At 40.2% G+C, this 26,013-nt stretch overlaps 1 protein-coding gene across 1 annotated transcript in view; it reads right to left on the bottom strand.

The window, feature by feature from the left end:
• LOC139912490 (thromboxane-A synthase-like) overlaps positions 1-26,013 on the bottom strand; it is a 34,983-nt gene that overhangs the window by 1,458 nt on the left and 7,512 nt on the right. Inside the window, exons 2-11 of the mRNA XM_071900312.2 lie at positions 24,223-24,316; positions 21,697-21,749; positions 12,610-12,712; positions 10,908-11,024; positions 6,087-6,175; positions 5,491-5,639; positions 4,993-5,117; positions 3,165-3,518; positions 636-724; positions 206-343 (exon numbers count right to left, since the gene is read on the bottom strand). Of these exons, the coding sequence (XP_071756413.2) occupies positions 206-343; positions 636-724; positions 3,165-3,518; positions 4,993-5,117; positions 5,491-5,639; positions 6,087-6,175; positions 10,908-11,024; positions 12,610-12,712; positions 21,697-21,749; positions 24,223-24,316 (1,311 nt within the window). The remainder of the gene's footprint in view (positions 1-205; positions 344-635; positions 725-3,164; positions 3,519-4,992; positions 5,118-5,490; positions 5,640-6,086; positions 6,176-10,907; positions 11,025-12,609; positions 12,713-21,696; positions 21,750-24,222; positions 24,317-26,013) is intronic.

Genomic DNA, 26,013 nt, shown 5'->3' with positions numbered 1-26,013 from the left:
CATGTTAATGTTGAAGACTCTTTCACTAGAGACCATAACACAGGGAGACAGAATATGCTTTAGCTAGTTACAGTTTAAGTGAATAGATGAAAGGCTTAGAATGTGTCAGCAAGTACAGCTCGGCAATCTGCTAGATTTTGATAAAATTGAAACACAGGTACAGACACTGTAGTTTTGTTTATGTACTGTAAGGACAGCCTCCTACCTCTCAGGGATGAACCTCTCAGGCTCTGGCCAGTGATCTGGGTCGTGGTGTAGGAAACATGTTGGGACTTGCAGCAATGCTCCTTTAGGTAGAAACTGGCCATTCACCACACAGTCATGGTCAATGTGACGGCTAAACCTGTGTGGGGCAAAATAACACTGAAAAGAAGGATCCTGCATGCTCTATACACCTCAACACATCATTTCCCTGTATTCCTTCTGACAAGTGATAATTATATGCATCGTATTGGTCAGTATAAAGATAACTGAAAATCAATGTGACAGAGAAGAAACTGCCCTACTCCACATTAACTATAAGCCAGTGCTGGGATTTCACCAATGTCTAGGTATGCCACAGGATTACATGCATTTGATAGTGATATATCTGGTAAACATGCATCATTAATCTTCAATTAACGTGCTTACTGTACCTGAATGCAGTTGGGTAGAGGCGCAACACTTCAGATATAACCATGTCTAAATACTTAAGCTCTTGGACATTGGTGTAATCAGGTGATTCCTACAAAAGAATAGAACACAATATAAATTACTTTACTATTTCAGTAACTACTGCACAAATAAAACCACAATAAGGCTGCCATAAAAGCCACGTGTTGCAGTTCCCCATGCTGCCTGTAGAGAGCAGTAATACATATTCATATATCATGCATCTATCAGTCTATGAACATAGACATAGCGTGGCAAAGAAATTATATGATGAATCTACCAGTAACACCCTGTTAAAACCACATACATGAAACCATGAAATGGTTTAAGGTTGTGAAAAAGGCCCCCTCTTTGAGGCTATTCTTGCCATTTTCCCCTTTACTCCCCCTACTGTCTCTCTCTCTCCCCTCACTTGGACTATACCTCTCTCCACCCGGACTTTGAGCCAATCACAGCGCAGCTTTCTGACGTCCTTGAACACTTTTCTTCGAGCTGGAAAACGTGCTCTTTGCTGACCCCTTTGGCCGCTGAACAAAGGGGGCAGCAAAGAGCACGTTTTCTAGCTCGCCACACAGGGAAGAGCGTAGAAGAAGAGTGGCAGCCATGACATCCGTATGAAAATAACTCGGACAAGCCACACAAAGGTATGATTTTATACTTTATTGCAAATGCTTTCAAAGAATATGTTTTACTCGTGTAACAGAAAAGTGTTCAAGGATGTCAGAAAGCTTGTCAGAATGGCAAAATTTGGTCTGGAAACCTTGCCTAATGATGACAAAGTGCCGCAAAGATTGCTGCCAGTAAGGATTTGGAGAGAAGGACTCGGGACTGACATCCACGAAGTGTGGTGTCAGTCCCAACGGGCCTACAGTCATGCGCATTCCCAATAATTTCCGTCTTCGAATTACAGTGTTTTATGTAGTTGTATTTTCCTTCCAACTAACTGCACTGATATTATCTGGTTTCTAGTCATTTCTTTTTTGCGGCCCACTGGTCCTTTTTAAGAGCCAATTAGCTCTTAAAAGCCAATTGGGTTAGTTGGCACTGACTGGCTTTAGTAGTACATACAAAAAGCCAGCACAGTACCTGTTCCGTTACAGTAGAATAATGAGCCATGCAAAGCAACATTTTAGACAAGATGCAAACCATCCAATATGGTGAAGAATAAAGTTTCAGTTTAGCTGCAAAACAACTAGGCCTAACCTACCTTGCCATTTAAAAAATCAGCACAGACTAAAATATAGTGCTGTAATCAGAGAAAGATTACATACTTACAAGCATACAGGAGACTGAGGCAAATAGACAAAGTATTGTCTTTACATAACTGACGGACAGAGCTGTCTGTGCTTTTTGGAGGCAGTGGCAACAATGCTATTGACCTTTTGTTGGTGACAGTCATGATATAAGAAAACTAGCGTTATATAAGTTTTTACATACATTTCCTCCTTGGCGCAATATCATACCTTTCATTTGCTACACATCCTCTTTTTTCTTTTCTCTCTCTATCGGCACCTGACCAGTAGTGTTGACTGGACATCTTGCCGTTTGATCACCATGAATTTCTTCATGATTGACACTTTAACGGCCCTGTGCTCCGCTGACTGCTCTGCTCCATCAGATCAACTGAAGAGGCATCACTCTGCTCACAATATAAATGTATAAATCATTCCATTGTCGTTTTGCCCACAAGGCCTACATCAGAATGTAAGCCATTATATTCTTTACAATCTGCCTTTGCGGGCCAAAACGTCAGTGGAATGATTTTAATATTGCAGAACACGTAATTACAATATATTTAATTTAGGGCCAGAGTGACACCTCTTCACTTGATCTATGCAGCTTTGTTTTTGGCAGCAGTTTGACTCAGCCTCAACTCATAATGATATAAACCAATATTCACACACGCAGGCCAGCTGTGTTGCTGTTTTCATCTCTTTCCTTTTTGTCAAATTCCACTCCGGAACGAAGCTAATACCGGTCCATTCAGTAGCTTTTCATTTTTTTTAAACTTGCTTGCCACCTCCCTCGCTGTTTAAAAGCAGCCCTCTCCCCCTCCCATTCCTGAAAAAAACTCTTGTAATGGCTAAAGTGTAACGGTAACGGTAAACTTGTTAAACTAGTAAACTTGCTACCTTCCTCTTCACTTGTCATTGTGGGACATGTAACCTTCATCGGGAGAAAGATCTGTCAAAGCGAGACTGGTAACTGGTGACTCTTCTCCATACGTTTAGCTTAGCTATTAGCCTTTATGCACTGTGCTTTTCAAGGTTTGTACTTAGTAGGCCACCATAGAGCAGTGGGTTTGCTGTGTTCTATTTACAAATGTGTTGCAATTTCTGTCACCCTCTAGTGATCAGAACATTTTGCTTATTATAGCTTTAAATATGAGTACCGTATGTCTCATATTTTCTAGTAGAAAAATATATTCAACTACTGTTTTGCCCAGATCTGCCATCCTACATCCTAACTGGATGAGATGTAGGTCAGACCAAACCACAGTGCCACACACTCACATGTCTGGCGATGAACTGGTCCACCTCTTCCTGCACTTTACGCTGACATTCAGGGTGGATGGCCACGAGGTAGCAGGTGAAGGCCAACGTGTTGCTGCTGGTGTCATAGCCCGCCAGGAGGAAGAGAAAAGCCTGGCCCACAATCTCATCCTCTGTCAGCATCATCTGTGGACGTTTGGTGGGTGACACCCGTGGGTGATTATAGCCATTGTCCTTCTCCGAGGCCGGCTGGGGTGCCTGTTGGTGTGTGTGATCTAGCTCATCAGCATGGTTCACCATGTCAAAGTGTTCCACAGAGACAAACTCCTGGCTGCTCCGTGCATCCAACATCAGCTGGAGGAAGTCTCGACGCCTCTAGTCGCCACACACAAAAAAATATATATATATCAGAAAATAAATCACCTACAGACGTCAGAAGAACCACTTTTTAGTGAATTCAACAGTCGACTTCCACAGTTACTGTATTTAAATTGCATACATTCAAATTTCTCATGCTCATATTGATCTGTCAAATGCAAAAATGAATACAAAGGCACAATTTGAAATGTACTGAAATTCAATGTGATTATTATTGAAACTATAATTCAAAATTCAGTTTTCCTTTTTGTCAATTCAGACTCAGAATTCAATTTTCTCATAACTTGATTTTCCATTTTTGATACATTTTAAAGGAGTTAAAAATGAGAGGTGCTCTTGGGCGATATAGTGAAATATAGAATGGTCGCTTCTGGCTGCTATGGGGTCTAGAGGGATATAAGCCTACTTCAAGTTGTCATTGATGAACCGGAACCGGAAAATTCTGTTAAACTCTGAATTGGGCCTCTGTCTTCTTCGCTGGTACTGTGCTTCTTAAATCACTCATTTCGACTGATGAAATACGGTCATAAACAAGTGAGGCGACAAATTTTAACTCGTCTGATCGTTCTAATGATTTAGCTACTTCGATTGAGGGCATCCACCGCACAAAGTTGTTGTAGTCTTACTTTTCGACCATCGGTGGCAGCAGCGAGCATATTGCTCAGAAGCAATACGCTCGCCAGTGAAGAAGTCGAGGTGTCTATGGTTGATTCCGTTACAGTGCTGTTTTTGGGTATATTTGTTTTTAACTATGTTTTAAAGTTTATTTATGCACATATCAGCGGTGTGAAAATAGACAAGTGAAGAATTACGTATATCTGTAAGTGAAAGTGAAAATTGGACGTGTTTTTCTGTTACAGACCTCTCCAACTTTTGTAGGGAGAATTCTTAATGGAGCAGGATAGGGTCCCTTTGGAGAGACAACAAGCAATATGACCAAAGGGTCCTGTATGAGGGCTAGTCTGTTCCTTACAAATTTATTTTTTTAATTAATTTATTTAAAAAGTAAAGTTTGGCAAGGGGAAATTCATTCAAATTCGAACAGTATGAGCGAGACAAATTCAGCAATTCAAATACAATCTCTGCTGTCACTAATCTCTTTCCATACTCTATCCCTGAAATTGGAAAATTTGGGTTTTATTCATTTTTCAGGTGTTGGATTGAATAGAATGAACAGCCATTTGAAGGTTTTGTGTTACAAAATGCCAAATCAGTTTTACTATACAGTATCTGAAAACAATAGTCTGTACTGATTGTTGCAGTGCTAGTGGGAGATAGATGCAGGATAGATAGGGGAGTCTATGTTGGCTACCTTTCTAAAAACATTTGCCACACCTTTTTAAGTTGTGTGATGTATGTGTTGTATGTGATTGTTTCTGATATTGCTGTGAATTCACTGGCAGGTACATTGGTCAATTTGATTCAGCAAAGCATGACTGATTGTTGTAATGCCCATGAGATTCAGTAGCACCTGTTCAGGAGGCTGCTCATCTCTCTGTTTGATCATCTTCTTAATGCTGCTGATGAAGAAATTGTTTTGTTGTCTTTTCTTGGGGATGAAAGCCAGCAGAGGAGCCAAGATGGAAGGAAAAGCAACTGGAGACACAAACCAACTTTCTGTTAGTGCCTCACCTAAACCCAACATGCCAAGACAGTCCTCATGTCTGAACTATATGACACAGTAGATTATGTGTGCAATGGAATCACTATTTTGCAATCATCAAATGTACATTTTTGTTACATTTAGAAGAAAAGCATTTCACTTTTTACTTTGTGCTTCCTTTTTTAATTTATCATTCAAGGAATTACTTGGGAATACTCCACTTGAATGTGGCCATACAGTTTGGAACAGAATATAAAGACAAAATACTGTACAGTACGTAGATCATCTGTGTATCATCTATAATATTTGTATTGATTACAGCCTGTAAAAAAAGGGCTCATATAAATACAAATAGATAGAACTGACTGAATAAGAGCATGATGGGCTTTGAGAAATTAAAGGACAAGAACGTCTTGGCATGGTGGACGAATGGGTGATTGGGATTCTTCTGAGAGTCCAACTGGGTCCCAAATGCCACACTGGCAGTAACATCCATGGTGAAGCAACTAAAACATCTGTAAACCACACACACACATACACACACATATATAGCTAATCAATATAGGAAGCCTAGGTAGTCGAGAACACAGTATAATGCCTACATAGCCATAAGACGCCTTGCCTTCATCTATGTGACAACCATACATGCAGAAGAGACCCAGGGAGTCAATATAACATAGACTGCTGTAGCTGCAAGAGTGCAACATATATTTTTGATGCCATATAACCATTTAATGAACTTTGTTCATGGTGAAAAAACAAACATTGCAGAACTGAAAACACAGAAGCATGGACGTGGGTTTGGTAAAATATACATGCAAACATGAAACCTATAGAGGTATTTATATAATGCAATTAAAATTACATACCGAATTTGACCATGTGGAAAAAGGGTGCAGACTCTAAGGTAATCTGATATTAGATTGAATCAAAGAAAAACATTGTATGAGGAAAGAATTTACCTGTGGATGTCAAAGGCCTCTCCTGACTCTGCATATGCATTCAAGTTGTTCATCAGGCTATTAATGGTTGTGTTGATGAGGGGAACCATCTATACACACACAGAAAGACAGAGACACTTGCCATGATTGCTGGGATTTCCCACTTTTTTCAAAGACGACAATGTTTCAGTGGAGAAAATGTGTTGAAATATGTCTCTCTTACAAGAGAGAATGGTCTTTCCTCCCATAATATGATAGAACGAGAAAGAATTCGGTTTAGAAAAACCCCATATTGGAAAAAGGAGACATGACAGAATGTGTGTTTGAGCAGTCAGGATCAGCTCGTCTCCTCACCTCCAGCCCCCGTATGAGGCATAGCTGAGGGGTGCAGGACACAAACACACCATAAGACTAAAGCAGCCAAATCAATTAAAATCCCATTAAAGTCAACACCATTACTGAGGTCATTACAAAGGGGGAAAGACGCCTGATGATGATGGATCAAACAAGATCTAATTAATTCATTTATTCATTAACGGGGAGCTCTCATGCAAGCATGGTAAATGCAACGTAATGAAACTGGGGGGGGGGGGGGGGGGGGGTCGCTATTTGTCGTTTCGATCATGAAGGTGTGTCTCAGCAGAAATCCATTTCATTTAAAAATATAGCCAATTTATATATATAATATAGCCAATTGCGGGGTCAAAGCACAATTTCAAAAGACAGACAGACAAAACATTACAGAAGGTACTGCAGCCTATGATTGACAGATTGACAGTGCTAATCACTTTGTAGAACATTGTAGTGCTCTCTATTAACAAATAAAACAATACTAAGTCACATGGGTCAGAAAACTGCTGCTGCACTGCTCTCTCTGGATGAAACTTCTAGCCACACCCCAATCAGTGATGACAATCAGGTATTTTGTCATTGACAGATGTCAAACACCTGTTTGAGTGTGATTTAGTGTTGATTTACTTTTCATGAAACTTCAAAATGCTCACTGTTCATTAGGGACTTGAACTCACAACCTTGTGGTCCAAAGACCTGAGCTTAACCACTCTGCCAACTTCCACTTTGGTGCGCCACAGTGGATAAAAGTGATTGGTCATAGGTGATAGTCCAACCCATATTGAAAGCCTCAGAAAGAATATTATAACTGTATTAGTGCCCCACATCAATCAATTTAGACATGGCTTAACAGACATCATCTTGAGAGTCCAGACATCATTTGCCTTTAGTTTGATGGAGATTGATCAAACTATCTTGAACATATCACATTGTCAATTTATCAAACTATTTGCAGCTGCACATTTCCATCCACCGTACGCTCAGTTTTCAAGATATCAACACAATTTTTGGGCTGTTTACTAATTAAGGTATGACGATTTCAAAAATCATGTTGTTTTTTTCCTGTAACATACGGTTTAGGAGGACAACACTGTGAGATCACAGTCAGTTTTTGCTATAAACAGAGGGGGGCGACTTCAGAATCGGGCGTAGGTACCAGTGTACGAAAGATTTATCTCACTCCAGCCGATATATCCTGAAAATGTCAGCTCTCTAGGACATACGGCTGAATTTTTATGAATTTTTGAAGTTTTGACTGTAATATCTGTGAAGATTTGGTTATTATGCAATAAGCCACGCCCACTTTCATCAATCATGACCAAATTTATTGGCTCAACTTGGACATGATCCTAGCACAAAATTTCATGAAAATCTATGCAGTCAATTATGAGATATAAACTTTTTGCATTTGTAGCGCCCACTAGTGGTAGAGCTCAAAATGCTTCTGGGGCCATGTTCAAGCAACACTGCTCAACGTGTGTTTCAAATTTTGGCTTGATTAGATGAATGGTTAATAAATTACGACCAATTTAGTGTTAGGGCGTGTTTCGTTAAAAGTTTATTGGTCAATAAAAGCCAAACCATTTGGCCTATCAATAACCTTAATGCAACTTTGAAAGAGGACAGTCCCAAGATTTTCCACACCAAGTTTTGTGTGAATCAGATGAACGGCCTAGGAGGAGTTGCGAAAAAAGTGTTTCTTAAAGAATTCAAAATGGCGGACAATACAATATGGTGGACACTGAAAGTGATATATGGGTTGGACTCAGCACCTTCCAAAGAATCTATGGACACAATTTTCAGTCTACGACACACGGTTCAGAAGTTACTGGCGAAAACGTAAAGTTGCTTGTTATAGCGCCACCTTCTCGCCAATATGCGTGGGCTGCCTTGCCTGAGTAGTGGGGGGCTGTGACGGCCGCACCATCAGCCGCACGTTGAATGTTAGTATCACACCCTGCACCTTGTTTTATTTTGGCCTTTTTAGACATACACAATGCATATACACACAGACCCCATAATAACGACACATAGCATTTGTTTCATATAGCATACTCAAACCTTTATTAGCGATTTGACATTACAAGTTTGTCTAAGTTGAGTGCACGCTTCTTAGTTAAATTGTTTAGTCACTATTGCTATTTGTTCAGTTATTTTAAGTTGACCATGTTTCACATTCACCTCATCTCTCTCTCCTCTCATCCTCTGTCTCTATGTGTGTCATCTCACCGGGAGTCGTCCCCCACCTCGTCCAACTGCCAAAGAGTGAGCAGCTCGTTTCGGCCAGTACCAAATACTGGGTTGTGGGTGGTGGAATGAACCATCTCCCAGGAGATGAAAGGGGGGGTTTAATTGATACTACCTAAAGAGTTCATCTGTGTCTTCAATACTAAAATGTATGAAATGTGTATGTTACTAGAAAATAACTTAATTAATGTAAGTTAACTGAATTTTAAAAACTTAAAAACAATAATATGTATAAGTTGTATAGCCTGTATTTCGGAACTGTGATGTACTAGACTGGCCAGCATGGTATAGGACCCACTCTCCATCCTCAGGCAGGCAGTTTGGTTTAGTTGTGCACTGGTTATGTTGCTTTTTGTTAAGTTCTGTTCTGTTAATTTGACCTCAGTTACAGTGAGGCTTAGAACAGCTTATCTATTTATCTGCACTTTTTAAAGCTGGTTTTTGTTACCCATCCTATTGTAAATACTTTTGGGTTAAAAAAAAAAACTTATTTTTTTGCACCTTATTTTTGTCTCTTGTGTCCTAACTGCTCGGTCCCTCACAGGGGCCATAGGAGCCCACCTGCCAAATATGGTTGCTGTAGGACTTAGTTTCTGAGCTGCAGACACTTTTAGGGGAGAAAAAGAAAGAAAGTAAGAAAGAAAGAATTCCAGCAAAAACAATAGGGTTCCAGCATTACGTGCTTGGACCCCTAAAAAAAATTTTTGAGTAGCAGCGCCACTACTGAATTACTATAGAAATGCTATAGAAAACAAGATAGAAAATATTTTAGCATGGTGGGTCATGTTTTACCGTGGCGGCCCACCACAGTACAATATATTTAGAGGAAACACTGGTTAGCTCGCCACAGCTTCGGTGTGCATAGATAAATATCTGTCAAGCAACATGCTCTAAAGGGTAGGCTATTGGGACTTGTGGAGGAGGACACACGTTTGTTGATGTTTTAGTTCCTGTGGCTCACAAAGGAAAGAGATGATATTGTGCCAAGGAGGAATACAATGTATGTAAAAAGTTATAGTCTGCTTATATCATGACTGTCAACAACAAATGGTTAATAGCTTTGTTGCCACTATGTGCAACACCACTTAGGGCCCCCAAAAAGCACAGGATGGCTTTGTCACAATTAGGCTCATGTAAAAATTGTCAATATTTGCCTCCGTCTCCTGCATGCTTCTAAGTATGTAATCTTTCCCTCTTATCATTACAACACCATATTTTCATCTGTTTATTTTTAAAATAGCAAGGTGGTTGTTTTGCAGCTAAACTGACTCCAACGTTAGTTTGGTAGCTATTCAACAGGGCCTGAAACTAATGCGGTCCCAGAGGCGAAAATAAAGGTCCTTTTGGACATAAACCAGCATTAACACCAGTAGCAGCAGACAGGATAGTCCTTCCACCCCCTATGCAAAAAACAGGCTGACATTAGCCTACTTAGCCAGCTATCTACACTGGCAGTTACCAGCATGACTATGAATATGTTAGGTACTCAGTTAAGCTAGTGTTGACCATCAGTTTAGCTAAGTAGGCTACAGATAGTGAGGTAGCTAACTTTATTCTTCACCATATTACAGTAGATGGGTTGCGTCTTGTCTAAAATGTTGATTTGCATGGCTCTTTATTCTCCAGGCTAGCTTTTTGTATTGTACTTTATAATTAACAGTTTTTTCAAGCTAAAGCCAGTGTTGTAACAGGGCTTGGACAAAGGACCAGTGCACCACAATAAATAAATGACTAGAAACCACATAATATCAGTGCAGTTAGTTGGAAGGAATACACAACTACATAAAACACTGTAATTCCAAAACGGAAATCTTTACTTATTCATATTATATATTATTATTATTGTTGTTATTAATTAGAAATAGGCCAAACTAGATAGCTTGGCTGAAAGCCTACTGACAAACAGAGTCTGAGTCATAAAACATCCTAAAGGTTTAAAAAGTGATATGATAAAAAAAAATGATATTGGTGGTTGTAAAAAGCAACTGTTTGATGTGGCATCTTGTTTTGTATGATAAACTTTTGATTTATGGGAGTGAATTCTTTCTTCGATTTTAATTTATCTGGTATTTCGTCAGATATCCTAATTAAAAGTTACTAAAAATTAGCATTCCAGAGCTGTTTTTGGAAAAAAAAATCCTCCTGGGGGAGCATGCCCTGGAGAGGTCCTGGCTGAGGTAAGGGATGAGAGAAAGAGAGGAAGGCGGTGACAGAGGGCATAAAGGAAGCAGAGGTCACTCTCACCTCTTTCATCTTAGCAGCGCTGAAGGATGGGGTAAACCTGCCGCGGACTTTCTTCCAATGTTCGTCCCTCAGCGCCAGCAGAGAGTCCCTCATAGGCTTGGTGGGCAAGCCAAATGGCTGCTACATAGGAGGAAAGGAGAGGACAGGGACAAAACATCTGTTATGATTACATTCAATTACAAAGCTCATGTCAGCTCATGCTCGTGTCAGAGTCATGGGTAAGCATGCATGTGTTTGCCATAGACACACATCTAAGACTCATGGTGTGGTTCACATGCATAAACAGCCCTCTATAGTGTGCACATTACACTGGGGATCCAGAAGTCTGAGCAACAGAAAAATGGCCACACTGTCTGTTCCCCCAGCCACCCACCCACCACACCACTGCCGTCCCTTCTGTCACCTCCACCCTCCATCAGCAGCTCCCTGGATCATTATTTCATTCCACCGCCCCGCCACCCAGCCGGTCAAATCATCTGGACAATAGATGGAGGAGTCAGAGAGCCTGTCCTGTTGTGTTATTCCTGTCCAGTCCAGTGGGTTTGATCATCGCTAAATCCTCAGAGACCCTGGGCCTCTGAGGCAGAAATCCAACAGGAGAAGAACTCTGGAGGAATACAAAACATTGCTACCTGACAGCCTTAGCAGCTGCTGGCTTTCACTGGATAGGATTGGCTTCAATATGGATTCAGTCTGGTTTTAATAATAATAATGTGATACATATATACATATATAAATGAAGTATAATTATTATCATTATTATTTGATATAGTTATTGTTATTATTATGTATTATTATTATTATCATTATTATTATTATTATTATTATTGTTATTAAGTTAACCTCAGCTCAAATTCATCTTGTCACTCTGGGTTAGGGTTAGGGTCCTAACTTTGGGGGTAAAACGCCGGCTTTTTAACCTTGTAAAGCCGGCCTGATACCCTAGTAAACGTGATTATGAATGGTGTTGAAGGATGCGCGCAGCTGCGAGGCCGTCACAAATCTATACATTGGGGCACACTCCCATTCAAAGTCTATGGTGGGAATTTTTGAGGCCAGATTAAAGAGATCTCGCGCACCTGGCCTCAACCCTGACCCGACAATGCCTATTTTATTTTATTTTACGCCTTTTTTGAGGTGAAGTACACCCGAGTGACTGCCCAGGTGGCGCTATGTTTTCCATAAGGTAATTTGCATGTTATCGAATCTTGTAAAGCCGGCTTTATACACTAGTAAATGTGGCTTTAGTTTATTTTCATTTTTTTTATTATACTTACATTCTTAACAATCCGAGGTTTATTAAAATTAAATTTTTAATTAAATTAATTTCGTTTTTCGTAAAGCCGGCTTTGCGAGATGTCATATGAGCCGTGATTATGAGGCGATTTGCATGTGATTTGGCCTCGTGAAGCCAGCGACGCGAGTACATAATGACACCTAGTAAAGCCGACTTTACTAGATGGCCCCGCCCCCTCGGCTAACAGAGTACGTCGGCCCCCTTGTAATCCTTAAAAAGCCGGCCTCGCAAGATGTTATCTTTCAAAACTTCGTAAAGCCAGCCATGTGAGTACATATTGACACCTAGTAAAGCCGGGTTAGGGTTAGGGTCACCCTGCTGCCACAGTGCCGGCTGCCCCTCATCGGAAGTGTGTGTGTGTGTGTGTGTGTGTGTGTGTGTGTGTGTGCGTGCGTGTGTGTGTACTTTGTATATTCTGTTAGGGAAGCTGCTGGACTCCTTGACCAACACTTGTTTGAGAATGTCAGGGTCTGCTACCACCACCACTGCTTTCCGGCCCATATAGTACCTGAAATACAACAAATTGAATCTGAGACAAAACACACAGATACATGTATGCACAATTAGGGTTTGACCAACATGGGTTTCTGAAGGCCAGTAGTGATAGATATGTTTGTATTGAAGCTGACAATAGCTGAAATTTTGTGCCAATATTCAATATCTTTATATTTTTATGCCATAAAAAGTTGAGAGTGGAAAAGCTTCTAAAACATTATTTAGAATATGTGATACTCAAACTGTCATTGAAACTCATACTAATGAAATTCTTTCAGGGTTAGCAGCTCTTTAAGGCAGGGTGATCTCACCTCTTCAGTGGAAGGGGAAACTCTGAGATACATTCCTGCCTTTAAATTAGGAATCAAATTGCAGGTTTTACCCATAAGTTTTACCTGACCTTTTCTATATAGGCGTGGTCAGGGAACAACCTTCATCATATCAGAGGTGGATGACACTGACTGACTGATATTTGATATAATATTAATAAAAGCCAAATATCAGTGCCTGATATATCAGTCTAAACCTAATGCACATACAGAAACACACATGTGCACATGTACTGTATGCAGTGCAAGCATAAATAAATAACAGCATGCCAATCACACACAGTGGTCATTACAGCCAGTCTGAGGCCTGGAGAGATATGTGTGTATGCATGTCTGTCATGCATACACACACAAAAGAAGAGAGTTGAGTCTGAAAGTACCCTTCCTCTATTCTATAGAAATCAATGTAAGGGAAAGGTGGTATTAATCGATCAATGTAGATAATTTGGCAATAAAGTATGAAATAAAGTGTTTCATTTCAAACATGAATATTGATACTTTTAGCTGTAGCAGCCCATGTATTGAGTGTCTTGGGCATAAAATGAAGGTTAAAAAGTAAGACAAGTTCTATTTCACACAGGCTTCGCCCTCTGACGGGGCTCTATTGGCTTAACCACTCATCTAGTTGCCTCAGCGCAGTGTAGCCAATCAGGATAAGCCTACACAACCCTATGGCTTCTCGCCCTATATAAGGTGAGCATACCGCTACTCTGCATCCATATTTCTTCAGCACTTGAAGACAACATCGCGGAGGACGGCGTCATCTGTACGAAGTGTCATGGTTGACACCCTGTCTGTTCATCAGATTTTATCTGTTGGACATGTCTGGGTCTTTATCTGGGTCTGTGCTTACTTCTCGGACACAGAACCTGTGATGAGTTGGTCATGCTGGTTGGTGGGGTGGGGGTCAGGAAGGGGGTCCTGACCTTGACGTACTTGTGTGCACGGTAACAGTCAGGTTTGTGTGTGGCAAGTTGTCAACATAATCATGTCGCAGCAGGGGGTGGAGTAATCGGGCTTCGCCCCCTAAGCCAATAGAGCCCCATTATAGGGCTCTGCCTGTGGCAAAGACCAGTGCTTAATTTGTGCCGGATCCTGCACACCTCGCGGTTTTGGACTACCTGCATTCCGGTACCTATTTGCATGGACCCGGCACCTGGTGGCATGAAAGGTTGGTTTTTTTTGCCTGCCATTTAATACTCCCAATAGTTGACTCTTCTTTCCTTTCCCCTCCCTTCCAAAAACCTAACTGTCTCATTTCCATATGAAGACAGGTGATTACCCTATTAGAAAGTAACAACAAGCGCATAGTAATCACTTCACACATGAGTGAGCTGCTCTGCATCAGCGTCATGGCTAAAAGTTGAATTTGCTGTCCATATGTCCACTGTGTGGACTATTTTGGAAAATTGGACAAGGTAAGCATGATTTTTTTTGTTTGTAAACGTGTTAGCATATTCTGTAATCTATTAGGTCTTTGCTGGGACAATTGAAATTCATATTTGCAGACAGAATTTTTTTGGAGTGCGGACCTGTAAGTCCCACAGTTAAATATGCGAGCAATTGCACGTTATGTTGAGTGTCCAGAAATAATTGGTAATAACATGAGAATTGGTTGACGTGAAGGACTGTAAACCCCACATTAATGTGAGCATTTCAAAACCAGCGCGGTACAGCTGAGTGTCGCATTTAGGCCGACTTCTAGCTGCACCACAACACATTTTATTGCATTATTCGCTGACATTGTTTTCTACATTCAAAATCGATATCCTATTAAAGTATTTGTATTGAATATTGATGCGTAACTACTCTAACCAGAATTTCTCTGGTAAATGGTTGAAGCCATTGCAGTTTCCTTTATGTATGATTAGGATGTCTCATGGTGTGGGCATTTTTATGTTGTGCACAGTGCAGTTATATCTTTAGTCTACTACTTGAAGGGCAGGTTTGTAAAAAATGAGCATTATGTAGCCTATGCAATAATCAAATATTGTTATTGGTCCCCAGTAGTCGGAGCTCTAAGGTCATATAGTCGGTCATTTAGTAATGTTTAGGCTGTTAGGTCTACAGTAAGCTATATGGCTGTACTGAGCACCACCGTGCCTCCAATGTGCAATTGTCTTGATATGTTCCGGAACCTTTTCCCTCCACACCGACTCGCGGGAACACCGACCCCTTGGTGTTCCGGGACCTCATCATTTACAAATTAAGCACTGCCCATGACTCACCCTGCTGCTCTTGAAAGCACTGAAGAAAAGTGGATGCAGAGTAGAGGTACATTTGACTTATACAGTATAAGTTGGGAAGCCAAAGGGGTGAGTAGGCTCTATGTGTTATGCTCTATCTTGAGCCAGGGTGGCTGACATTCCTCTTCAAACCATTTTTGCAAAGGGCGAAGCATAAATGAAATATAATATAACTAAAAATTAGGCAAATTCTGTCCTCCACATTTTTTACTATGTTGCAATATAGAAGTCTTTATTCTTGGTTTCCATCCATGAATGGGCCATGACAAATTTACAGGCCAGAAAAGAGCCATATCTATTTAACACTTCTTAAACCACATGAATAAGTGCATCAAAATATGTGTGGCCATTTCAAAACTCAAACAATAACCACATACAGGATCGCTGCACTTGAAGCTTAATATTAAAGAAAAAAAAAAATCCTAGAATAAAAATAATAAATTTTTTTCAATCTCTTTACATACCTCGGTTGGTTTGCAGGTCTACTTTACTCACCTATTTGTCACCTATTTGCTAGACACCTGGCATCTTTTTTTGGCTGCAAATTCATCAATGTTTGGAGTCATTTTCTGAGCTGTTGAAACTCTCAGTATGGAGTGCAGGTGTCTGTCAGTGAGACGTGTTCTGTGTAATGTTTTATTTATTTTCATGACAGAAAATAGCTGCTCACACAGGTACATGCTACCAAACATACACAGCATACGGGCAGCATGCAGGCGGATTTCGGGCATCGCTTCTGGGATAAAACGGTGGAACTCGCTTACCCCGACAGAATTGTACTGGCCGTGAGTGTGCTGTTACACTGGAGTTAGTTCAACTCCATTTGCATGTTCATTGGTGCGCTGTCCACATCAGCTGCAAACGGATTACTGAACAGTTCAAAATTGAATTTCTGAACCTCAAAGTCTGCAAATCGTCTTGTAAACTGTGCGAAGTGTGCTCAGTTTGTCGGCTAAGTGCGCACATGGGAAGGAGGTTGTAGTTATTTTGTTTTTTTTTAGGATGTCGGGAAATGGCCTAAGCAGCCATGCTGCATTTGATTCTCCCACAAGCGCAGTTTGGTTTGAAAGGCTTTCACAGCATCATTCATGTCACTGATCACACGGTCACGTCCTTGCAGTTGTAGGTTGAGCATATTGAGACGATCTGTTATGTCACACAAAAAAGCTAAATCACACAGCCACCTCTCATCCTTCAGATCTGTGGTGGTTTTCCCCTTGCTTTCCATAAATTTCCATTGCATTTCCATTGACACATTTTTCCACCTCTTCAAAAATGTCCTTTCCCGTAGTGGTGTCGTGCATTGCTTTAACACCCAGTAGCTCTTCCGTAACAGAAAATTTTGAATCCAAGCCGCGAATGAAAATTGACAACTGTGCAGTATCTGTACTATCAGTACTCTCATCAACAGCAAGTGAATAAGCTACAAAGTCTTTTCCTTTTTCAATAAGTTGCTTTTAGACTGGTAGCTAGTTTGTCAACTCGATCGTCCACTGTATTTCTGCTAAGGCTTACGTTGGCAAATGCCTGTCTTTTTTCAGGGCACACAACGTCGCAAACTTTAAGCATGCACTGCTTCAAAAAATCACCTTCAACAAATGGCCGGCCCGATTTAGCAATGTCTTCTGCGACGATGAAACTGGCCTTTACCGCAGCATCACTCTGTGATTTGGCCTTGGTAAACATAGCCTGCTGTGTCATGAGAATCCTCTTCAACTCCGCTGCCTTTTGTAGCCTCTGTTCTCTGTCCAACTCTGCATATTTGTCAAGGTGTTTTGTCTCGTAATGTCTCCTAATGTTGTACTCTTTCATTACGGCCACATCAGCTCCACAAATGAGGCAGGCAGGTTTATCCCTATTGTATGTAAACAGGTATTCAACCTCCCACCTGTCTTGAAAACCACGGTTTTCATTGTCCACTTTTCTTTTTGCCATTTTGGCGACTGCAAGTTAGTTAGATAGCTATCCCATTAGGAGCGAAGATGACCGGTTCAAGATTGGCTGCTACTGAATCTGTCCAGTAACCGATTGATTAAAAAAAAAAAACAACTTGTCAGTAGGAGGAGGGGGCGTCTAACCTGTAGTGCAACATGCTGCAATGCATGTTGGGGATTGTTGGGGGAGTGTAGCATGTTGTTTGAATTACAGAAACGGGCCAATATTAATAGAAAATCAAAATCATCTCCCGGGCCGGATAGCATTGTGCCACGGGCCTGATCTTGAGTTTGACATATGTGAACTAAACTCTTTAAATACATCTAATACTGATACTAATGCTGGTCTTCTTCCCGTACCTCAAGTAGTAGTCTGCTGCCTCCTTAAATTGTTAAAGACTCTCTCACTGTGACTGACAAGTCTGCTATCAACTGTTTTAATGAGCATTTTGTTTCCTCTGGCACACATTCCTTGTCACCTAACTGCCTCCAATGTCCAGCTGAACTCTTCATCCTGTGTTTCATGTGAGAATTTTAAACAGCTACTTTACTTTACCCCCTTTTCTGTGGCTGAGGTCCATAAAGCCTTGAAGCAGCTAGATCCTAAAAAGCCTGCCTGATAAATTGGATCCCTATTTTTTAAGGCTCGCTGCTGACTTTATTGCAGAACCCTTGTGCGTTATTTTTAATCTCACACTCACTAATAATGACGTTCCTAAATTTTGGAAGTCATCTTATGTTCTCCCTCTATTAAAAGGGGGGGATCCTTCTAATCTGAACAATTATAGGCCGTTCACTAGTTCTTGAAAAACTAGTGAGTGAACAACTGGAAGAATGTTTATGCTCAAATTATATTTTATCTCAATATCAGTCAGGTTTCAGGAAACAACACAGCACCGTCACTGCTGCTTTAAAGGTGGTAAATGACATTATTGAAGCACTGGACTGCAAAAAATTCTCTTTTATTGATTTGTCAAAGGCTTTTGACAGGGTTGACCACAGTATCTTGCTAAACAGCCTTCTCTTCTATTGGTTTATCTAGTCAAGCTGTGGGATGGTTTGCTAACTACCTCTCTGGAAGAATGCAGTGTGTGCAGTTTGATGGGTCCACCTCACCTGTTTTGAATGTTTCCAACGTTGTTCCCCAAGGCTCATTACTAGGCTCAATTCTGTTTACCATCTATGTCTACAACCTGTGTCACAATATATCAAATGCTATGTACCATTTATATGCCGATGACACTATTTTATTGTTGTTCGTCTTCTGTTTTACAGGCTTTTAATTTTTTGCAATCTGCTTTTGATGTTATACAGTCCTGCTTATGCCAATTTAAACTGGGATTAAATGTAGACAAAACCAAAGTTATGCTACTTACTAACTCAAGAAAGTGTCCTCCAAATCTTCCAAGTATTTTAACTTCACAAGGGAAAAACATTTAGTTAGTGTCTAGCTACAAGTATCTAGGAGTCATAATTGATCACCGCCTGTCTTTTAAATTTCACATTGAAAATCTTGTTTCTAAGCTTAAACTGAAGTTAGGTTTTTATTTGAGGAATAAAGCCTGCTTCTCCTTTCAAGCTAGGAAATACCTGGTTTTAGCAACATTTTTGCCACTGCTGGACCATTGGGAATCTCCTTTACATGAATACCTCAGCTGAATGTTTACAGAACATGTTCCTCGTGTTCGAACTGAGTTGGGTAAAAAGGCCTTTAAGTACTCAGCTCCCTCTACATGGAACACACTGCAGAATGATTTGAAACTGACATGATGATATGATTTCCTTTGGTGAATTCTCTTCTATTTTGAAGGGTCTAGAAAGTAACTCTATTGGACAATGTTTATGCACTGTTTAAATTATGTACTTGATTGACTGACTGTGCAAAGTGTTTTGTTTTTTGTGTCTTGTAAGCAACTTTTATGTACATTTTGTCCTACATGCTGCCCTCTTGGCCAGGTCTCTCTTGAAAAAGAGATTTTTAATCTCAATGAGACTTACCTGGTTAAATAAAGGTTAAAAAAAAATGTTGAAGGTAGCTTATCCATATACAACAAGATGTCATCCGCATAAAGCAAAGTCTTGTGGGATGTATTCTGTGAGATTCAGATTTTTTGGGCTAAAGGTTCTAATGAAATCACAAATAATAAAGGTGAGGCTGGACAGCCCTGTCTTGTGCCCCTAGTTATTGTAAAAAACGGTGAACATTGATTGCCAGTAAGAACTGTTGCTGTTGGTTCACTGTACAATGTTTTTAACATACCCATAAATCTGTTACCAAAACCAAACTTTTCTATGGTGTACCACAAATATGACCATTCCAACCTATCAAATGCTTTGTCGGCATCGACTGAGAGTATAGCACATAGGGATGTTATATTAGATGATAGGTGTATGATATGTAGTAACTGACGTATATTAATAAATCTAATCTAATCTATGCTTAACAAATCCTGTTTGATCAGGATCAACCAAAGATGGACGAGACGTTGTGCTATAACTTTAGCACACAATTTAACATCAGAATTTATTAAACATAAAGGTCTAAAACTTGAACATAATTTTGAGTCTTTGCCTTTCTTGTGTAATAAAGAGATAATAGCTGTATTAATGTCTTTGTTCAGCCTCCAAAGGGGATACGTGGGGAAGATTCAGTCCTGTGAAAAATTTCTCTAGTTTGAGGGATTAATACTAGATGTATATAACCTATTGTAAAATTGTTGGAATTCTGAATTTATAAGGGAGGGATCATACAGAAGGGTGCCAGCTTCATTCATGATTGAGGGAATTATAGCCAATTCTCCATTCTTCATCTCGCTGGCAAGTAAAAAACTTGGCTTACTTCCATCAAGATAATTATTTTCTTTGACCCTATGCACAAGAAATTCTGAATGCTTCATAATAAGAGCGTTAAGCTCTATCTTGATCTTAATTAACTGTCTTTCTCTCTCTGAATTGAAACTATTCTGCTGTTCTCTGATTAATTTAGACTGCCTGAATTCTAAATCTGATATATCTTTATGTTGGATTCTATTATATAACCTTTAATAGCATTCCACACATATCTCACATCAGTCACTGAATCCTTATTGAAGGATATTAACTCCTGTAGTCCTGATTTAAATTGCTCACAGAATTGTGGATTTTGTAATAATGTCAGGTTTCACGAAGTGCAGTAATCTAGGGATGTTAAAATAAAATCTATCCTAGAATATGTTTGATGTCTGGCTGAGAAAAAAGTGAACTCTTTTTTAAAAGGATTTTTAGACCTCCAAACATCAGTTAATGTATAGTTTAGGGATAAATTACATAATGCTATATTAGAGAGGGGGTTGTTAACAGTGTTCTTAGATCTGTCTAACAACGGATCAAATACTGCATTAAAATCCCCACCAAGAATAATTTGGTAACCAATCATGTTGGCCATAAAATTTGATAAAGCTTCGTAAAATAAAGGTTCATAAGAATTGGGAGCATACACATTCACCAAAGCTATTTTTTTTACCACAAAAAATTCCCTTTAAATATGCTATACGCCCTTTATGGTCGGAGCCTCGAGCCCTTTACGCAAAATTGTAGCAGCACCCTTGGATTTGTTATAGGCAGACGAAAACGCAGCCACACTGTAATTGGAGTTGGCAATTCTATATATATCTTGTTTTATAACATGTGTTTCTTGAAGTAATGCAATGTCTGCTCTTTTTCTGCCAATAACATCAAGACAGCCAGTGATCTTTAATACTTTTCTAACATTATGTACTCCAATTGGAACCTATTCCACCCCCCATTCGCCGCAACACCCCAGCCTTTCTCCACAAAACCCTCCCATCCCAGAAAGGGTGAAAACTGATCACAATAACAAATACAAAACAACATTAGACATATAATTCCCTCTCTTTGACCACTCTTTCTCCACACAATAAAGTGGAGCTGTGACAGCATAAACAGACCACTCTTGCCTGCAACCCCCTGTAAAGTTTAGCCTGTCTGACGGCATGTAGCCTACCAAAAAGGTGCATAAGCCCCCCCTATCAATGAGGCATAAAGTTTCTAACCGCACCCTCAGGGGGGCTAGCTTGTCTTTTCCGAACAAGTCATAAAGTCGTTTTTGGGTAAACATAGTTGGTTTCCCCTGCTCAACGCCCTCGTTGAGCACAAGGATTCTTAAATTTTGTTTCCTGCTGTGATTTTCTAATGCCATTGTTTTTTTTGCCAGCAAATCATTCTTAGCTTGCAGTAGTTTGTAGTCTTTCTCTATCGATCCACATGTGCATCCGTCACCTGAGCTGACTCTTCCAGCGTCTTCACTTTTGAGACAGTCCTTAAGCGACTCCTCGCAACTTTGGAACGTTTATTTATGATAACATTTCACTATTTCTTTGTTTATTTTAATTTGTCCTGAATATTCATCTCACAACACATTGTGGGAGAATTTAAATCAATAAGATGCTGTTTAGACATGTTTGATGTAGAAAGTTCTCATTTACTTACCCACACACTCTGCCGTATGTCTTTATGAGATCAATGGTAGGGTGGAGACAGCCCTGAAAAGAAAGTTAAAGAACAACATCAGGAAGGACTGTAGCAATGACTGCAGCATTGGATAAGCAAAAAAAAAACCATCATCAGAAAGGAACCTTAGAATCGACTGTGTGAAGAAGAATTCTCCTCATTAGAATGAAATAATTCCCTGTTGGAGACAGATTGATATTTGGTCAATAGGCACAGCCCATTGTCTTATTGTAAATTGCAGAGCAGCTGACAGTATGAGAGAATCTGGAACAAGGTGACAGCTGAATTGACACAGAGAAGATAACAAAACAAGTAACTCAGTGTGTGTGTGCGTGCACGTGTACACATGCACAGTCTCACATGAAGCACATGTGAGTGCATGGGTATGTTTATGTGTACGTGTGTAGATGTCTTGTAGGTCAATGAAAAAATAAAATTGAACTGTTAAGTAAAAATGAATTGTGTCCCTTTTGAGACAAATGGGTAGTTACTTCTGCCAACTTCATCGCGGCTCAGATTAAACTGTGTGTGCCTGTCATTTGATTGTGCGTTTGTTTAATGTGGCCCGGCTTCCCGGTTGAGTGGAGTTTTCCCTTTTTAAGCACTGTGATTGGCCTGAAGGTCCAAACACCGCCCAGCCAACACTTTGGTCATAAAATGAACGGAGCCAGTTTAAGCTCCTATAACAGGTACAACCACTGTACTGCTCTGTATTTATTTGTTCAGAACCGTAACGCGCGTTATGTCGTCAAATTCACTCCCGGAACGGTGTACCGGTGCGTTCCGGTGCGTTCCGGCCCAATGACCCCCTGATATAGCCTAGATTTTTTCCCTCTGTCAAGAGATTCGGGGCTAGTCAAAAAACATTACCAGCTAAAGCCCCAGAAGCCCGATGCTGATGACGCCACTGGTCGGAGCAATGCTCGGCTAGTGCAACACATTTATCGGTTAAATTACCTATTCCACCAACGTCACATACCACAGGTAATAACATTACATATGGTTTGCAGGACAGCAGAAGATGTGGATGTCTCTAAATTGACAGCAAAGAGTGTGGCTCTGTGTGAGATCCAATATGGCACCATCAGTGTATGAGACTAAATGTGGCATTTAGCCTTAGTCCATCGGCCAGACCAGATTTCTACCACTCAAGGTTGCAAAATCTAGTTAAAATTTTTTAAAAGGTATATGTCCGTAGATGATATTTTGGTATGATAACCATTGCTGAATGGCAGCTTTGTCACAGTAATCAGCTCATGAAGTTAACCACCCCGTACAATAAATTGGATTTTAGGCGCTTGTGCATATGCTATTTTAGGCTCATTTTCAGGACCTTTATTAATGTTTTATAAGAATATGTTTGATAGAATTTTAAAGGGTAGCTTTAGCTTTCATTCAAGCCCAGTTGTGAGTCTATCTGATAAATAAAGAGGTTGCGTGGGCTCTTCAAAGTGTCAGCAATACTTCAATTGAACAACAGACCAGAAGGAACAAGTGGGAGAGGGAGGGAACCTGGTCGAAAAAGAAGATAAGGAGAAAACTCAAGAGAAGGAGAAGAATGCACTGCAAAAATATCCATTATGAAGTCTTAACATTATTTTTCATTAAAGAAGTGGAAGAATTGTCAATGGGGGTAAGATCATTTCACTTGTTACCAATGCACATCTACTTGAACAAGAATTTCCTTTAATCAAGTGCCATTTTCCTGATACTGAAACAAGCATAAGCATCTCACCGCACTGGCAGAATTTTTCACTTTAAGAAAAATAAGGTTTTAGAGCATGCTTTGACAGGGGGGTCGCGCCCACTGTGCCTGGCCCACTGAGTATTGATTCCCATCAGGATCTGCCCTGCAGAGACACATCTACATGCTCTCTAATGTTACATGACAACATAGAATAAGAGTAGGCTACATATCCTTCTTAACTAAAGACTGGTTATCCTTCATTTTTGCCTTTTTAATTTTTCAAAGCCGCCATGATAACAGCATGGAAATTATTCATAGGAATACAGACATATTTTATATATTCAAGTAGTAAACTGATAATCCCTTCAGTGAAACACATGGCATTGAAAAACCTTGGTGTCTTTGTCACCATGGCAGAATTGAGGTTGAGATAAAACGTCATTAATTCAGCAATATTAAAACACACCCACTTTCCTTTTCTTCTTTTTACATATTCATACTAAAGCAATTAGCAATACATTCAATCAATACAGTTACATGGTACAAAAAAGTAATTACTTGTGAGCCTTCTTTAATGAACAAATCTAATGAAGTGCAGTAATATGTTGGAAGCAAGATTTCTCTCATCGTAGGGGATAACATGTCTCTGTGTGTGAGAGTGTGTGTGTTTGATACAAGGTCTTAAGTGGTTTTGACACGGGTGAAATGCTTTGCTAAGGACAAAAGACTAGAAAACCAAAGGAAAATCTCACAAGTTGGATGGAGAATGCACAGCAGATGTTAGAGATTCTATCAAACCTTCCACAGTCATGTCTTACCTGGCGAAACATCAATGCGTTGCCCAAGAACGGTGATGGCTTGGGATGTTTGATTCCACATCGAGAGAGGATCGAATAGGGGAAGACTGAATACCTAGGAGAGAGAAAGAATGCAAAGGTGGTAAGTTAAATCAAGGTTAGTGTTTGAATAGATTGATATTTATGTATCTACACAAAAACTGCTCTTTGAGTTCCAGTCTGGATTCAGAAAATCCCACTCTAATATGTGTTTGCTTCATCTAACTGCTCATATACATAGAGAAATATATGAAAAACTATGTGGAATGGTTTTGTTAGACCTTCAAAAGGCATTCGACACAGTAGATCACTCTATTCTTCAATTCTGAAATTGAAGGCTTTGGGTTTTAAGGATTCAGCTATTAGCTGGGTAAGCTCATACCCGAATGGCCAAGAACAGATGATGGAAGCAAGTGGGTGCTGTCTGAACCCAAAACTTTGGTCTGTGGAGTCCCTCAAGGGAGCATTCTTGGTCCACTGTTATTATGTTAATGATATGAAAACTGCATGTTCTTGTGACCTCTTTCTTTATACTGGTGATTCTGCATTACATTTTTCCCACAAAGACAAAAGTGTGATAGAAGATACTTCAGTTCAAAACTCAACTAAACTAAAGTCAGAAGATGGTTAAGTGACAATTAGCTGTCTCTTCACCTTAGGAAGACTGAGTCTATCTTATTTGGATCTATCCATTTCAATGAGAGCTAAGAAGGTGTTGGTAAGTTGTCTTAAACGAGATTTGGCTGATCTGCAGTCAGTGATTCCAGGTTTCCTGCAGATCACCTGATGTGCCTTTCCGCTAATATATACAATAAAAACAAATAAACATGGCCAAATGTCTCCCCGTTGCATTTGCATGCATTTAACCAGCAGGTGTCACCAGCGTGCGGTGTGTCAAGTATTTCGAAACAGTGAATCATTTTCCGAAGCAATTGGTTCAATTGGTTCAAAGCTTCAGAAAGCCTAGTTTCTCCCATCACTACATAACACCAAGTCTGACTTTCCCTAAATCCACTGCTATTTACCAATCTTGCCTTGCCCCTAGCCCCACCCCTAGCTGCCCTAAGACCTGCCTGCCTAAAATGGCTTCCTTCCTGGTCTTTTCTCCCTCTCTGACAAACTTAATCTTAGTACCCTCTTTCCTGTCAGGCAATGAATTTATCTCTAATCGCTTACCCTCAATTGCTGCTGCTAGGCACCTAAGCACTTGATTATGTCTTCAGGTGTATCTTCCCTGAGATACACTTGTTTTACAACCTGATAGTATATGCCTAAGTGTAGCTATGCCTGAACACCGTGAGCAGGCAGGATCCTCACCTACCCATTGGCTAAGATTTTGGGGAGAGGGTAACACATCATAAGTAGCACCTATGTTGAATTTTATGCAGTTTGCCTCCATCCCCCATAGCTCTCTCCAGCTGAGTTTCTTCTTCTCGCCTTACTCCATAACGGTTGCCCTATTCCCAGGCCTAAGCCCCCCCCGCCCTTGTTGCACCTGCCCTACAATATCCCTATTGTCTTGGTGCAGACTGTGCCTGTTGCGCTGCCTCTCTTGGGTTCCATTTCCACCCTGCTAACACAGGAGGTGCTGCACTCCTGACTTGGATCCTTAGATTCTGTCAGTGTCAACTCCAGTCTTACCATTGCACATTTAAACTCCTCTGCTAGGCTAGATATAGGTAGTTCCAGAATTCCTTTACCATACAAAGCTACACTACTAGACAGCGTGGAACTCCAAGCCATTTCCTGACATATAATAATAATCTTTATTTG

The sequence above is a fragment of the Centroberyx gerrardi genome, chromosome 4 (genome assembly GCF_048128805.1).
Source record: "Centroberyx gerrardi isolate f3 chromosome 4, fCenGer3.hap1.cur.20231027, whole genome shotgun sequence".
Taxonomy (NCBI): Eukaryota; Metazoa; Chordata; class Actinopteri; order Beryciformes; family Berycidae; genus Centroberyx; species Centroberyx gerrardi.
The sequence above is the reverse complement of the archived record's forward strand: the minus strand, read 5'-3'. Positions and strand labels throughout refer to the sequence as shown.